The sequence below is a fragment of the Cygnus olor genome, chromosome 1 (assembly GCF_009769625.2).
Source record: "Cygnus olor isolate bCygOlo1 chromosome 1, bCygOlo1.pri.v2, whole genome shotgun sequence".
NCBI classification, from domain to species: Eukaryota; Metazoa; Chordata; class Aves; order Anseriformes; family Anatidae; genus Cygnus; species Cygnus olor.
In genome coordinates, this window is record NC_049169.1 from 93,333,761 (window position 1) to 93,351,686 (window position 17,926).

General features: G+C 35.4%; 1 protein-coding gene across 1 annotated transcript in view; it reads left to right on the forward strand.

Moving 5' to 3' along the window:
- The window catches only part of LOC121075988 (ABI family member 3 binding protein), a 151,478-nt gene that overhangs the window by 90,216 nt on the left and 43,336 nt on the right, over positions 1 to 17,926 (forward strand). Inside the window, 15 exon segments of the mRNA XM_040569840.1 lie at positions 29 to 103; positions 1,317 to 1,379; positions 2,566 to 2,646; positions 6,648 to 6,716; positions 9,094 to 9,141; positions 9,632 to 9,679; positions 9,682 to 9,705; positions 10,570 to 10,617; positions 11,214 to 11,287; positions 12,824 to 12,871; positions 13,730 to 13,804; positions 14,618 to 14,692; positions 15,862 to 15,912; positions 15,914 to 15,938; positions 16,591 to 16,665. Of these exon segments, the coding sequence (XP_040425774.1) occupies positions 29 to 103; positions 1,317 to 1,379; positions 2,566 to 2,646; positions 6,648 to 6,716; positions 9,094 to 9,141; positions 9,632 to 9,679; positions 9,682 to 9,705; positions 10,570 to 10,617; positions 11,214 to 11,287; positions 12,824 to 12,871; positions 13,730 to 13,804; positions 14,618 to 14,692; positions 15,862 to 15,912; positions 15,914 to 15,938; positions 16,591 to 16,665 (879 nt within the window).

Sequence of the window (17,926 nt, forward strand, 5' to 3'; positions counted from 1 at the left end):
TGATTGCAAACTGAGCTCTTTCTTTCAGCTCCAAAAGAAATACCACTTACTCCTCCTAAACCGAAACCATCTGCTACCCCAGAAGTACATCGTGTGAAACCCGGTAATTATGCACACCATTATTTTAAGTTGGTATGCAGAGACGTATGTTCACTAAAAATATTTTAGCAATACTTTGTAAAATAGGAACTGTGCAATACATGTGAGCATCTCGACTAACTCATAATTTTGTAATCAGTCATGTGATGTTACGTGACAAAGGAAATGAGAGTTAAGCTCACCAGTTTTACACAGTTGGGTCCAGTGATAAAAATATAAACAAGTTCTCTGGTTTTGTAATTTAGTTTAAAAGACCGGTAGAGAAAAAACTTCTATTATTCTATTGCTTCTTTTGTCAGTCCCCATCTTCCACTTTCATACAGACATAGCTTGGCAAAGAAGGCATTTTTGCTAGTCACAGCACTGATAATTCAGAGTAAGGTACTACTCGTGTGATTGATAAGCCCTCCCTCAAGAAACTCAATGAAAAAGATTTTCATTTCAGTGGAAATAGGAGAGCTGCCTTCAAAGCAGAAGAGGAAACTTTCGTGTACGAGTGAAAAGTTCATTCTTTGACCATTGGAGCATTATTACTGTGTGGTATCTTTTTTCCATTTCTGCTTTTTGATCAAAAAATAGATCTCTGTCATTTTTTTTTCTGATTTGGGATTAAGGGATATGAATTTGCCACTTTTAGTGACTCGGGTATTGGACAAGTAAATATTATGGTGTGCATTACTAGAGCTTTAAATAATGTTTCTATTCTCATTTCTTATAAACAAGCAGGTCAGTAAAAAGAAGGAGTTGCCTTTTATGTCTCATACATGTCTTACAATTGACTGCAACTCTGACTTAGGATTTTCAGCAAGATTTTGGCATTCAAAAGTTGCCTTCAGTATATTTTGTGGTATTTGTTACAGAATGTGGTCTTTTCTTCAGTCATAGGCCTCATCTGTTCTTTCTTTTTTTTCTCCCATAACTTTAAAGAAATCTATTTTTTGATTGAGCCAAGCAATGCGTTAAAAATGTCCTTAAAACATAGATACGGGAAAGAAGCCTCAGAAGCAGCTGTCACATAAAACCTTGAACACTTGAACATACAGTGTGAAGTTTCGTAGGAAACAGAACTAAAAGGATGTTATGCATATGAGTAGGACTCTTGCATGCTTATTCACTCTATAAAAAAAAAAAGTGAACTATTGGAATCATAACATTTTTGGCTTACTGCTGATACATCTACTGATTTGTTCGATTACACCTGAATTTTTGTTTTCTAGCCCCTAAACCACCACTTTTGGAGCCTAAAACTTCTCAGACTGAACAACCAAAAGCTACAAGAGGTAATACGTGTTTCTGTAGCTGTTGGTCACTCTTCTTTGCAGTCCAACCCACAGTCTGAACTCTCTTATTTCATCTCTTAGTTTCTTTTGTTTGTAATCCATTTCTCTTAGAGAAGAAAAAAGTTAAGAAATAAGCATTCTGAAATGATGTTTTTCTCAATGTAAGAGAAAAAGTAAGTTCAGTTTTTTCTGCATGAAGCAGAATTATCATCCTTTTTGTTGGGAGTTTTGTTGGGAGTTTTGCTAGACCAGCAACACATTTTACCCCCAAAGAATCATCAGAAACCCATCAGAAATACTACTGAAAGTCTAAGTACAAGGTCAGCACTGTAGATGTTAATCCTAGAACTCTCAGTGAAAGACTCCTCTGGCACTATGTGGATACGTTAATTTCACTGTTCTTTTATGAATCCTTCATGAATGTCAGCTTGGCTTCAAAAACATTTCTCAGTCACTTCATGTCTTACTCTAGTCTGTTCTCTCTGTACTGTATGCTTTTCCACTGTGTTTACTGATATGTAACTTTTGGAAACTTCTTTGAAAGCAGTCTCATTGCACTGCTTTATAAAAATGAAGAAAATTACTTATTATGCTACCTGAAACTCAGCTTAAGCTTTATCTGATGTCCAATTAACAATCTTTTAAGCTAATTACACTTTTCAGCAAGTTCAGGGAAAAATCATTTCTAGAACTGGTTGCCCTTATTTTTTTACCACTTAGGTGACACTACTTCTATTTATTAACAGAATGCAATGAATACAATAATGAAGCAACTCCCTTTTATATTATCGATTCCAAGCTTTTCCAGCTCTCTACCAGTAATTTCCTTTCTGTGGTTTGATGGCTTAAAATTGACCTGCAGTTCAATAGGATAAACAGCATCATTATTTACCACATAGGTATATTGAAAAAACATATTTGCTGTTAATGAGGAACATTTAATGAGGGGAACATTTTGATGTGATTATAAGATATAATTACATATGTTAAATTTACTAACTGACTTTTACAATGAAGAACAAACAGTTTTGGGTGGTAGGAATTTTGAGAAGTCTTGTTAGCAAATTTGATTGCCATTTTCTTTTCTTCCAGTAGCCATTTATTGCTTTATTTCAGGCTTGAAGAGTGTGATTCTTATTTGATACAGTGGAAAGGATAATCTTATAATCCAGTATATTTTTTTCAGCTCCCAAACAAGCAAAACTCAAACCTTCTACATCTAAACCTAGACCATCTGCCAGACCCAAAAAGCCACGAACTAAACCTGGTAACTAACTTCCATACCAAACATTTACTGCACCATATCACTTAAATAGTTTAATATACTTAAGTTTAAATTCATTCTGTGTGAAGCTCAGCACTTTATCATCAGAAAGATAGGTAGAGAGGAAAGGTACGTTCTTTGAGGAATATTATTTTTGTATTGAACAAAAAAAATGAAGCAAAGAAAGTAAACTTTTAACTTTAGATTTGTACCCAAATCAACAAGCTACATGGCCTGGTGTGGAAACAAGTTGTTTCCCACCTTGGCTCAGCACAGGATCCAAAGACGCACATTCTCTTGCGTTGGTGATAGCTACAGCATCTTACCTAGAACTATAGGATTTGTATTGATTCTGTGATCATTAATATACAGACTTATCCGAAACTGTTGAAATAAGAATGAGCTTTGGAGTTTAGCAAAGGCATATTTTATGATGACAAGTGAAATCATACCTTCATACCAGAGCTGAATTTGGTCTGTGATGTATGCCAAAGAAAAAAAGATACCTGGCCTTGCCTGAAGCTGAAAAACAAGTCAATAGTTTTGCATGGGTTGTAATGAAGTTAAAAAAGCTTTAAAATGTGTAATTGTATGTCGTGAGAATATGTTACTTAATCATGGAAGAGATTTGTCAGTATTATTTAATTCTTTCCAGATTCCTTGTGAATTAATCTGTTATTTTTCTCATAAAAGGAATTACTCTCTTCAGATAAAATAATTCCTTGTAAAGCTTGTTAATTAAATGGTATTTGTGTTTTATAACTATCTCAAATTAGTATGCATAATTAGTTTTTCATTGTGGTTACAACTACAACTTTTTTAGTGTAGAATTTCAGTATTTTAATACTTGAATAATTACTTTAGTCTCTGCTGTCAATGCCTATGTCTCTCTGAATATAGACATTTTCTTGAAATGACAGAGAAAACAACTCCATTTGGAAACCTTTGTATATTTGTATTTGTATAATACTTTTGGGTCATCAGGATCAACCCTACGTATTGATGTTTCCATATCAATGAAAGTCTACTTTCAGCTTCTACATAACTACAGAGAAGGCAGCATGATTTTTCATTTGTGCACATGCCTCTTGTCTGTCCTTTCTCTGTTAGTGGTTTCCTTGCTCAATTCAGATGGAATTCTAAGGAACACTTTTTAATTGCTGGGATTGTTTAGTCTAGAGAAAAGGAAGCTGAGGAGAGACTTCATCGTTCTCTACAACTACCTGAAAGGAGATGGCAGCAAGGAGGGTGTTGGTCTCTTTTCTTAGGTGACAAATGATAAGACATGAGGAAATAGTGTAAAGTTGTGCCAGGGGAGGTTTAAATTTGACATCATGAAGATCTTCATGGAGGGCGTGGTAAAGCATTGGAACAGGCTTCCCAGAGAGGTGGTGGTGTACCCAAGTACCCTGGCAGTGTTTAAGAAATGTGTAGAACTTGCACTAAGGGACCTGGTTCAATGGTGTGACTTGATAGGTCAGGTTGACGGTTGGACTTGGTGATCTTGAAGGTCTTTTCTGACCTAAATGATTCTATGATAATAATAAGCTTATAATGATCTCAGATGTATTCCAGTGTCACTTTGGGTGTTCAGCATAGATTAGAAATTTGTGTCGTGAGAGTGGTTGTCACCTTTACTTAACCATTAATCAAAATAATGAAAAATACATGCCAAATTCATATTTCATCAACTGCCTGCTATTGGTTTGCAAATTTCCTTAGTCTCAATACAGTAGTGAAGTTGGGATACAGTATTGTTAGATACACTGATGCATACATGTAGTTGTTCCTTTTAGAATCTTCCAGCCCCTACCAGGACTATGAGGGTCCTGGAAAAACTTGAAAACATGCATCTTCTGAAGTATAGTCACACCAGAGAACCATGCCTTCTCTGCCTATGAAAAATGTCTGAAAACTTGGTTCATGTCTGTCTTATTATTTTCAGTCATTCAAAGTCTCAGGTTATGTGGTTGATCAGTGCTTACAATCCAATAACCCGGTAGATCATTTAATAATATTGAGAGTAATATGCCAAAGTCCTGTTGTACTGTCTGAGAGTTTTATGTAGATGCTCTGCTTTCAGAAAGGTCAGAGGAAATGAAAGGCATTTAATTTCTTACAATCTCAATCTGCTCTCATTGTCATTCTGAGAAACATCATCTCCCAACTCTACCTTTTCATTTTACATAGAAAAGTCTACATCAAATGTGCATTGTATATCTGTTAATGAACTTTTAAAAACTGGGCTGAAAAGAAATCATTACCAGAAACTTTCAGAATCTCTTTAGGACTGGGAGAAGGATGGCATTGTTGATTTTACATTAGAAAAAGCAAACAAATGAGAAAGAAAAGCCGGTATGTGATTTAGTATTCATCAGAAAAATATGGTGTAATGAATGTCTAGCACTTGGTTAGTTCTGGAAAAATCTGCATGCAGCTAACTTATAGGTTAGTATGCTTCATATTGGATTTCCCTTGGATTTAGAGCAAAGAATAGTGCTGTAGCACAGATACATTATGCAGTACCGAGTGCTGCCAGGTGTAGAAAAACAGTCTCCCATTGTTAACTAGGTAGGGACACCCTGTTGATCTCTGTCATGACAGAGAAGTACTTCCACTGTGGCAGTTCAGAGAAGAACATGGCAAAGAGTTCCTACTAGTGACTTACTTTTCAGTAGCTGCTTCTGTGTATTCTCATTCTTCATCTTCTGACCACATCTAAATGCCAGAGTTCTGGGGCTGAGAGCAAGAACTGATTGCCCTGGCTGAGTTAATATTTTTTTTTCTTTCAACTTTTCTCACCTCCTCATGTAAGCTGACAGAAACACGCCATCACCTGACATGAACTACTTCATGCATTCTCAGTTTGAATGACATGGCTTTTAAAGGAGATTATTTTGATGAGAGATTTACCCACTCGAGTACTGTTAGTTTAGAGATCAGATTCCCAGAGAACATAAGAAAACTTCATAACTGCTCTGTCACATTTTTTTTATTTTATTTTTTATATATTTTTATTTTATATATATTTTTATATATTTTTTTTATTTTTATTTTTTAACTTTCCTTCACAGTAAAGCTTCTTCCTCCAAACCTAAAGTCCTTCTATGTCTAGAATAGCCTGTGACAATGATGGTTAATTATAATGCTCTTTCACAGAATCACAGAATGGCTTAGGCTGGAAGGGACCTCTGGATGCCACCTGGTACAACCCTCCTCGTGCAGGGCCACTTAGAGCAGGTTGCCCACAACCATGTTCAGGTGGACATGAAGTTCTCCAAGGAGGGAGACTTCAAAACATCTCCAGGCAATCTGTATTTGTCCCACAGATAAGGCATCTTAGAATATTTTGCTTTCTTAGGGTAGTTGCAATAGTATTAAATACATCAATCATTAACTATAAAAAGTTAAAGTTAAAGCCAGTAAATAAATGAGGGAAAAATTAAAGTTCTAAATGAAATATGTCAGTTCTTTTACTCAGTCTTAAACACAACCTCCTTAAATATAATCCCCTCATCATAAACTGTCATAACCTACTGAGATCTTCAGCCTTATTATATGTGACTTTGCAATTATTTATACCTGGAATCTTTCAGATCTAACTTTTGCATCACTTTTGAAGAAACTCAGTAAAAGTAATAGAAATATTTACCAAAAGAAAAAAAGATTTCTATGGAACTGTTTCTCTAAAGGTGTCTACAGCCTTGCAGGGAAAAGAAAAACTTCTCAGGAAAACAGGAGGATGAAGACTCAGAGTTTCTCTTCCACCTGTGTTCCTATAGCATAAATGCATCTTTTCTTTTCAAAGAGCAGCAGAAGCTGCACAGGACAGTTATTTCCTGAACTTTCTTGATCAACATTATTACTTATTCAATGTTTCCATTTGCATAGAGGGGAGGAGGTAGATTTTAACTGGGAAGCAAAAGCAGCTGAGCTGTACCAGAAGATGAAAAATAGGTATAGATGCACCTGTATTTATCTCAAGAAAATGTTCTTTATTCCAGCAGCAACCATTCCGGTGTCAGTCACTACTAGGAAACCCTACACATATGAACATCCAAAGACTGCAGAGGGTAATGATTACTAGCAATTTTTAGTCATTCTTCTTTTCTATGGTGTAATAATATGTGCGATTGGAAACACTCTTTTCTGTAGGCTACTTATTCATATGAGGTCCAAACAGCAGAAATGAAAATATAGTCTTGGTGCTTTATTATTTCTTCACATTTATAACATGAAGATATTGTATTTTAAAAGACAGGATATTACTTCAAAGATATCTGATTAAAAACCTTAATTGCATAAGAAGAAAGAGTAAGAATTATTGCAGTAATAGATTTCATTAAATATAAAACTAATGAATTTAGATTTCATGAAATACAAAACTAATTTAAAAATCAGGTTAAAAATCACTTAATTTAAAAATCAGATTAAAATCTACAAACTGTTGAGCAATTTCTGCAGAAAGGTGAGTTCTGTATGGCATACAACATTGTGTGATTGTTTTTTAAATTTATGGAAAATATTGAATCGTTTTGTTTAATCGATATTAATCAATTGAAACTTGTGCTCAAAGTACGCTCAAAACTCTTCTAATGACATTGATTGGCCAAGGTTGGCATTGGATAACAGTATTTTCTTAGCATCATTTCTTAGCACTTGCTTATTTTGCTTTAGGCTAAACTTTTAGAAGCTAATTTTGCTCCAGAAGAGCATCTAACTCTTTGATTATCCTTTTCATCAAAGGCTCTATCTGCTTGTTTTGCCCATATCCAATAACATTTCATGTATTAAACCCATAGCATCGGTTTTCTCTGTGCTTATTCATTGATACTAACTGAAGGTTATTTCCTAGACTTCGTTTCTTCTTTGGCAAATGTAGATGAGTATCTTTTATGGGGCATCATTTACTTTCAGTTAAAATGCTGATTTTTTTTTTACAAACCAAGTTTTTTTTTTCCAGTATCCAAACTCATGTTCTGTACATGTGAAGCATAAATCTGTTGTTAGATCAAAGCATCTCAGACTAAACCTGGTAGTGACATTTCTTTTGAAACTGTATACATTGAGGTGTGCTGTTACTGCAGAAAAGTCAAAAAGTGAAAGAATTAAAACTTTTTTTTTTTCCTGAATGAGGGGAGAAGGAAGACACTCATTACTTTCTGATAATATTTATACCAATATATATTACTTCAGAAAACATTTTGTAGAGCTAAAGAAGAATTTAATTTTCTTCTGAATTTCTGAAGATTTTTTATTCTTTTTTATGAACTCACTGTTGTTTTGAAGGCAACCTGCAAATAGAAATGAGTGTTCTTATAGAGAGAGATTTTTGAACTTGAATTCCAAAGGTAGTTGACAAGCCTGAATAACAGAGAAGTCATTGCAAGGCTAGAATATATAGTGAGTACATTAGAAAGATTAGTGACTGGTTTAACCTTTCTATACAGTGTCTGGCTATTGTCAACAGAAAGAAGTTAATGCTGTTTTTTTGTTGTTGTTTGCAGCAGCGTTAGTAACAATTATACTGTGTATGCTAATAGAAGGATAAGAAATACTCTGCTATTCAAAAGCATCAATTGCAAACTTTTTTATAGTTTTATTTATTGTAAGTTCCATTTTTAAAGTAGGTGGAATTACAAGAGAGCTTGGGATATAAGTGAGTGTAGCTGATGGATAAGGTTCTAACTTTAAGTATATATGTCTGTATGTTACTCTAGTTCTTACTGCCTAATGAGAGAGGAGAATTTATCCATTATTTTTAATTTCCTTTAGTGTCAGGAATTTTTTATAGACTGCCAGTTTGTATTTTAGGATTGTGATCTTTTTATTTTTTTTCAATTTGGCATAGTTCGTGAAGAGGAAAATGGTATGGTATATTCTTGTGCCATTTTTTGTTTGTTTGTTTTCTTTTTAATCCAAATTATAGGATTAGGGTATGAGAAAAAGCTGAGGCTTTTTCAAAATAAGTACTTTTGATATAATTATATATTTGTAACAATAACAGCCTTTTCATCCTCTGTTTGACTGCTCACCTTAAGAAGAAAAAACTCAACTGTTTTGTCATGGTCAGTATACCACTTTCAAATAGCAGCAGACTTCAGTTTGAGGGATACCTGGATATTCTTGTATATCAAGACTCTTGCTGTCTGTGAGATAAGCTGATCTAGTCCTTTGCTTGTTGTAGGGTTTACTGATTTCTGTTATATTTTTCCTTCTGTTGTCAGCAAGTTTCTGCAATTATTTTTTCCTATTGAACCTGTATTATTAGAAAGCTTAATTGTCCACGATTTAAAAAAATAAAAGTTAATTTCAAGGTAGGCATTATTGTGGTGTAGTACCAGCAGCTGCTTTTGCACTTACCAGTGGAGTAGTTTTACATTTTATTTATTTACATATATATTTTGAAGTAGGTTCCATACTTACCTTGTCACACTGTTTCTGTTGCAGTCTGGGAACCTATTACACTTAGAGTTGAACCACCAAGGTCAACAGTAGGTAATGATATTTCTTTGGCAAGCTGTTTTTTGCTTTGTTCATCGCAGACAGCACCACTGAAGTTACTCGCCTTATGCTTTAGGATTCTTTCATTAAACTTAATTTTTCTTCTAGGTAGTTCTCTTGCTTGGCATTCATGTCAGTTGGGCATATTGCTCTCTTCACAGTTGGAATGTCTACTTTTTGAGAAAATGAACCTGGAAGCTCTGAATCACCTTTGTTATAATTATGCTTGTCTGTGCTCATCCCAGTTTTTTATTTAAAAAATAAAATAAAATCTGGGCTTCTGAAATGACCAAATTTCATCTCTCTTGCTTAGTCTGTTGAAAACACATGGGTGGTACTACTTGACTTCCTTTGCTACTTCCTATAAAGAGAATTCTTTTCCCTGTTGCAGGTGTGAGGCCTAAGTGTTTGTGTGTTCAACTTTATATCAGATGCTAATTTCTGTGTAAATTAACCAACTTATTACCCACCTTTTCTCTTCCAGCTTCAATGGAGATTCCACATATTTCTTCTAAACCTAAAACTTCACCCAAACTTCCTATCCACACGCTAAAGATGGTAAACTGCTTTGTGTCATTATTTCTAATACAGTAGATATTGGATTGAAATATATTTCTGAGCAGCTGCTTAATTATCTGAGCCAGTTACAATACAATGGGGTTCTGTTCTGCTGTGTATTCAGTGATTTATTTTCAATATTCAGGAGTAGTAAGAGATTTACTAGGTATTTATCATCATATAGAAGAATAAATCTCTGCTACCTCATGGCAGCTGGATGAGAATATTGCTAAGCTCAAATTGCAGTGGTAGTTAAAACAAGTATCTAGCAGTTAAATATGTATTATGGCTACTTAGGTTGTACAATTCCCACCCACACTGCTTTGCATTGATAGAATAACAATGTGTCTCCCTTTTAAATCACAATTATTTCAGCTCATGACATTATTTTTTATAGCATCAATTTCACCTCCTTATGCAATTTAAACATCCTGTTTTATTTTAAAATGTATACCATAAAGCTAAAGTATGTGGTCATGTAACCCAATACACAGCAATGCTGTTTAATAATACAGCATCCAGGAAACAAGCAAGTGGTCTCCAATTCCAGTTGTATATACAAACAGCATTTGAAATACAGTGAAGAGTTATGTATCTTTAAAAAGCCATTTTCTTAGTAAGATAATGATACATATTTGGATATCTCATTGCAGCTCATGGGAGAACTAAGCTCACAGTTAAGGATTGTGTTTCATTTTACACTGCTTAGCCCCTCATTTTCTCAGTAATTTAATTTAATACAACAGCTTTTGTATGAAGCAGTGTATAATCCAAAGTATAGCTACTAGACAAAAAATTCTAACTGTAAGTGAAGTTGTTTTCCTCAATTCTCAAAACAGCTTTTATGTTTTGTTTTTGATACAGTCCTGGAGTCTATAACACTTAGAACTGCTCGACCAAAACCAACAATAGGTAACAGTTTACCTACAAGGACCATCACATTTAAAATACATATTGTGGCTACTTAAGTGGTACAATTCTCACCAACGCTGCTTTGCATGGTTAGAATAAATACTCAGTAGACATCTAGCATCACAAGTACATCTTCATTGTATGCCACTGTCATAATTTTTTACTGTTATATTTTGTCCTTCTGAAGTGTTTTTGTGTGTGTGATTTTACACTAACAATTCATATTCATCTCATTTGGTTTTCCTCACGCAAGTGTATTCTGTAAAGTGGATGGATGCACCACGATCTTCCTTTGACTGTGTTTCGTTGTATTCAGTTTCTGTCACGTGCTTCATCTTTTCTGCTAGTCTCCAAATCAGGCATCCATCCTGGCCTTGCTTCGTTTGATTTTGTTACACAGGTTCTTCATCAGCAGTATTTCATGTACCAGGCATTCATACTTCTTCACTACTCATATAAACACTTTGGGTTTCCAGAGGGTCCCAAAGGCATGTGTTGGTTTGTTGTTGTTTTATTTTTGTTGTTTTTTGGATGTTTTGCTTCCTGACCGTCTCAGTTCTTGAAATACTTTAATAGTTGCATTTCTTTTATTCCAGTTCCAAAGAAACACACCGTATTCCCTCCAAACCTAGAACATCACCAAGCTCAGAAGTACCACAAACCAAGCCTGGTAAGTACATTGTTTTGTATCATCTTGATACGTGTGTTTTACAAATTCTACTGTGAACAGTGAGGCTTCAATCCCTATTTATCCCTCGGGTGTGTATGTTGGTGTAGTCCTTGAAGGATAAAATCCAGTATCACATGTCATGTTAAGTGCAGTCTATAAGCAATCTTGTAAGTTTAAAGTTCTTCAGTTTTTTTTTTTTTTTTTTTTTTTTTTTTACATTTTACATCACGACAACAACAGATATTTTCTCTGCAGTCTTCCATGAAAATAGCTCTTCTCTGAGTTTGGATTGTTTTTGGGAAAGTGAGAATGAAAAAGAGGGGTGTCATTGCAAAGAGGAGGCGGTTTTTGTTGTTTTTTTCTGTATTCCTCAAACTGTGTACATGTTTTTTCTTTCATAGGCACCAGTCATTCATTCATTCATTCTTTTCAGTCATTTCTTCACAACCCTTAAGTTTTTTCACACATAGAAGAATGCGTAATACTTTCTATAATGTTGTTTACACAGTTCGGTATATAGCAATATAAAACCCTGGGCTAATTAAGGGTGGAGGAAGAAAGTTATAAAACTTATAGCAGCAATTGCATGAAATACTGGGTTGACCCTGTCCAGCAGCTAAGTGCCCACCAGCTGCTTGCTTACCACCCCCACCCCCATCGGTTTTGAGGAGAGAGTCAGAAGAGCGGAAATGAGAAAAAAAAATGTGTTTCAAGATAAAGTTTAACAAGCTAAGGGAAAAGAGAAGACAACAACGGATGCAAAGAATCACTCACAAACCTCCCACTAGCAGAACAACGCCAAGCTAGTCCATGAGCAATGGTTCCTTTGAAAAGACTACCCCCCCAGTTTTATTGCTGAGCATGATGTTACATGACATGGGATATCCCTTTGGTCAATTTGGATCAGCTGTCACAGCTGTGTCCCCCTTCTTGCCCACCCCCCAGTCTACTCTCTGGGGGACAGAGCAAAAAACAGAAAAGTCTTTGATGCTGTGCAAGTTCTGTTCAACAACAGCTAAAACATTAGTGTGATATTAACACTGGTTTGGTCACAAATCTAAAACTGAGCACCACAGGGACTGCTATGAAGAAAATAAGCTCCCTCCCAGCCAGACCCAGTACAAGTATCCAAGGTATTTGCAGCATTAGATGATGCTACTGCGGAAATGGGCAGAATGATGAAAACTAAGATTCCTTTCTTCTCTAGTAAATCTGCACCTATTATTTGGATCAAAATTTTAAAATAAACCAGGAGAGTGTAGAAAACTGAAGTTGAAAAACCACCCACAATTTCTTTGTGACTTATTACAGAAGTTTCAGTTTTATATTTGGGGCATTGTTCTGTAGTAGAGCTATTGCCTTGAAGTGGCAGCAATTCTGAGTTGAATAATACTCTGTCATGTATTGAGTTTCAAGGAGTGGCCATCTCTCAGTGGCTGTAGGAGGGGGATGGTATGATCATTGTGGAGGTAGGGATTGTAATGTTTTAATTGTTCTTGGTAAGAGTTGTTTTTGTTCTTTATTACACTGATGCAGTTCTGGAACCAATTACATTTAGAACTGAGAAACCAAAGTCAACAGCAGGTAATTATACTTTCTTATTTGTATAGTCAGATTGTCATTCCTCCTCAACACAAATCATTAAATGCTGACCTGCAAATATTTAATAATTTAATAATGCATTTAATAATTTAACGGTCAAGATTCTCCACCTCTTTTCATATTTTCTTCAAAACATTTGAGGCGGATCCTTATGCCTTTCAAGTTTTTATGTACATAAGATGGGGTAATTTCCTTTGGTATTTAAAGAGACAGAGGACAGCTCAGAAAAAAATCCTAACTTACACATTCTCAGTCATACTGTAAAGATGACTCTGTTCTAGTTAGTCACATGGCTTGGGTGAGCAAAGCTGCATGCCCTAAGTTATCTTTCTCTATTCCCCATCCCTTCCAGTTTTACTAAATTCAGTCCTTCATAGAATTCTGAAAAATATTTCTGTTTCTCTTAAATATCAATTCCACTGTCAGAACAGAATCACTTCAGTGATCTTTGGACGCATGGATCCTTGAAGCAGATCCACTTGATTAAGGCACTTTTATTGCTTGTTTGTGGTACTGAGAATCCTTCCAGTACAACCTCCATTAAAGAGCAGTGGTGTCTTTGTATTTGAAACTACTTTCCTTGTTTTCTTCTTATTTAATTGGTTAAGTCCTTCTAAACAGGAACAATAATTCTGCCATATGCTCTGTTAATGATATGTCACAGAAGAGTATTTTCTCTACAGCTTGGTTTTGTTCCAAGAAAACCCACACCCATTGCATCACTTCCATACAAGCATCTTTGGCTCAAATCTTTGCTCTGTTTTTGGTTACTGTAGGTGGTAGAGGACACTGACACCTCTGAAAATCTTAACACAGTGTAACCCAGTTTCTTTCTTTCAGCTCCTAGAGAGACACGTGATGGGCCTTCAAAACCTAAAACATCACCCAGTCCCCGTGTTCCTCCAACCAGAACAAGTAAGCTTCTCAATACTTTGCACTTTAGTGTATGATTTTTTTCTTCAGTTTGAAAATCGCTAAAATTCATAAGTTCTTTGAAAGTACACAAATATTTCATTGAATAGGCTTTGTTTTACTGTCATAATGAAATTTTGCTACATAGCTGTCATGAAACAAGACAGATATTTGTGTGTGTCAATAACTTGTATAATGGTTGGGGTGTGGGGTTTAAACACTCTAATTTTGAACCCTCACAAGTTGGAAAATTTGTGTCTCAATTTCCACAGAATGTGAAAGAGGTACTTGTATTTTCTAGTTACTCATTTACAAGTGCAAAATTATGATACTTTCCTGTTCCCAAAACTTCATTTGGGAATTGCTCTGTCCATTTGAAAATTAGTTGTAAATTTCCATGTTTCTTCTGCTCTGACTGCTTTGCTGGAAATGGTTTTGTTTTGTTTTGTCTTGTTTTGTTTTTAATGCTCTATTAATTTAAGCAAGCAGCAGATTTTTGGAGTGTGAAACACTTGAGAAGTGCAGCTAAGGGTACTGTTAGAACTATAGCAGTCTATTCTGTAGAAAGATTTATTGGAGAGAACTGGGAGAAGTGGAGAGTTAATCCAACACTGCACTGTAACAGTCACTTTGTAATCTCAGCACTAACATTTATTACATTGGCATGAGGTCTCTTTGTGGTTACCTTCAAATGGAAAAAATATTTCCTAAAAAAACTTTATTTGCAGAAAATGAATGTCCTGTCAGGAAAATCAAAAGACTTATGATTAGTCATCACCCTCATTACTGCATTCAAAACTTAGCTCATCTTCACAGGTCCAAAAGAAAGTCGACGAGTCACTTTTCAAGCCCAGAACATCACCAAGTCCAGATGTACCACACACAAAACCTGTAAATACATTGCTGTTTGTTGTGCTTGAATATTTGGGTTTTCTTTTGGGTTGTCTTTTCTCAATGAAAAAAGTGTTGATTAACATCTCTTCATATTACAAACAAATAGATTTTGTAATGAACATGAAATACATGTATAAAGGAAGATAGAGATGGTTTATATATTTCATGGCTGCTTTTGGTGGGTTGCATATATGCTTTTCTGTCACATGACAGTTGTCACTGATGACTAATTTGCATAGCAAGAGCAAACAACAACATATAAACATTGTAACAATGTTCTTGGAAGAAATTGCATCTCTTCTGTTCAAGTGTGCCCTGGTAATGGAATTAGACCCTTAAAAATTATACATAGTAGAGAGTTGCATACTAGTGAATTGCCAAACCTCCTTAACTTGTAGTGGTTCTGAAGGCATCCAGCTGAAACTTCCTTTAGTTAGTGCATATTCACTAATATTTATTGCAATTTAAAAAGAAATCAGTAAAAGGGAGTATTTTACATTTTGATGATACTTACCACTAATTCTTTGTACGTTCTTGTTTTATGAAGTATTGGCACCTATTACATTTACAGTTGAGCAAACAAAGACAATGTTAGGTAAAGATATTACCTTGAGCTGATTATTATTATTTTTTCCCTGCTGCTCCATGGACCAAATATTATGGATTATTATTCTGTTTTACCACATGATCTGTTCGTGGGTTTGATTTGTTTTCTTGCTTACATAGTGAACTTAAATTCTACTCTGTTCCAGGTATTGAAAGAGTCCTAGCTGTGTTTGTTGTCTTCACAGAAAATTTCTCTTTCACTCTTACATGATCATGATTGTTTTGACTCTTGTAGGAGACAAGCATGCCATGGCTACTGCAGCTGTCAGCTTTGAAATACAGATGGGAACATCTCAGCTGTGGCTGTCTTTGTTCTTTCAGATTTTGCTCCTTGACTCCAGATGAGATTTTGCTTACTTGATCATTTTTTCCACTCATATTTTTAATTTATGGTTGTCTTTTCCTTTTAAACACTTGCATATGTCTGTCTCTCAGTTTTTCAGTCACTCATGCAGAGATTGCAGTTTGTTTTTTCTTGAAGGCACAAGGCGTGCAGTGCCTGTGCAATACCTGATTAATTTCTGAAGAGTATATACCCTTAAAACAAGTCTTTTCTTTCAGCTCCTAAAGGACAACAACATATACCTTTTAAACCTAAACCAGCTCCCATCTCCAGATGTTCCACACGGCAAGCCTGGTAAATTACCTTGCCTTTTTGTAATGCTGTGGTTGATAATTGGGCATGCCATTTGTGGTGGAGGTGTGTGGGGGAGAGGGGAGGCAGGGGGGATGTAGAATTGTCACAGTACATTTGCTATACCTCTGTACTACTATAGCTTAAGAAACCTCTGCAGTAAGTCATACCACTGATGGAAATTACAGTAATTCAAAATTTTTTAGTATTGTGTGGGTTTTACTGGAAGAATAGTAGGGACCCATATATTTAGATGAATGATATGAAGTTATTAACAACTTGTACCCAAGCAACACACTTTGGTTGTTTTGTAGCATGTTTTTGAAACTTATCAGAGAGCTCTCTTAGGGTTGTTGCAGTGCTTTTTTCCCTACATACACATTTCACCCAGATGAGACTGAGTACTCCCTTCTGTTGTATTCCATTTAGGAGACTCCATATCATAAATCTGGCTGACCTGTGTAAGATAATCACCGATTTCACTGAAGAGTTTTATGACGGTTTTTTTAAAAGCATTTAAATGAAAAAAAAAAAAAAAAAAAAGGAACTCTTCATAAACAGAAATCTCTGAGGGTTTTTTTTTAAGGGGGTGGGGAGAGGAAGGGAGGAGGATCTCTTCATTATTCTGAGCATTTATCCAAACTTTTTCCAACAGGAATCTTTCCATCCTTCCATGAACCAGTTACTGCTATGATTCCTCATATTCCTGAAAGAACAAAGGCAACACCGGGTAATCATGGTTTCGTAAATAATTACTCTCTTTTTCATTCTTGTTAGAGAAGGTGTCATTACATCATATTAAAAACTAATAATGCAGTTCTGCTCTGCTTCTAGATACCCGCTTGCCCTTTGATCTTGATAAGGGTAGTAATGCGCAAGCTCGTTTACTTTTGAAGGTTCTTTTCCTCATCTGCTAGCCATTCCAATCAGGAGGACATATTCCTTCAGATGTTATATATTTTCCAGTAAGTGAGCTTTATTTAAAGAACAGATAGTGATTCCTGTCATTTCTGCATCTGAGGTATGGATACTGTTATCATAAAATGCTGTTCTGCTTTACTACTCATTGTATAATTTATGGAAGAATGTATGAACTACAGCATAACATACACGAAAGCATACCAGTTATGTGACCTCACAAGTCAAACACCAGTTCTTAAAACCATTTTCTCTGTTAACTTTTAGTAATACCTACTGGGGAAACTTTTTTAAATATGTGAAACATTAGTCTCAGAAATCTTCCTTCTTAACTTGCCAGGTGGGGACCAAATAAGGATGAATGAATCCATGCAGAATAGGGCAGTAGGATTAACAATCTTTGCTAATAATTGTTTTCTGTCGCTGGTTTCAGGAGAGATGCCCAAGATTTTCTGAGAATGAAGTGGTATCATTAATGAAGTAATAACAGCCATTTAATAATCTTTTATGTATGCTTTTTCCTTGTGGCGAATAGGAAATTAAAAATGCTTTTCATCGTGTTCATATTTTAACATCTATTCTCTGTATGCATTGATACTTAGGTATTTGGTATCTTTACATAGCTTTATGAAGTTTATGTGCCTCGTAATACATATCTGGGGCTACCTGACGGAATCTTTACATGCAGAAAATGGTTCTTTAGAACAAGGGGGTGAAGAATGTACAGGCTAAGGTAGATTTTTGAGGACCTTTCACATTGGCGTGGATCACAGACTTGCAAGTGTTTGCTGAAAGTGCTAAAATACCTTTTCCAGTATGAAAGTCATGACAAGAATTACTAGAATAGAATAAAATAGTTCTTGTTGGAAGAGACCTATTGGTTGGTTGATTGATTGATTCCCAACTGCCTGATAGCTTCAGGGCTAACCAAAAGTTAAAACTTATTAAGGGTATTATGCAAATGCCTCTTAAACGTGGACAGGCATGAGGCATCAATCACCTCTCTAGGAAGTTGTTACAGCATCTGACTACCCTCTCAGTAAAGAAGCTTTTCTTAACATCTTGTCTGAACC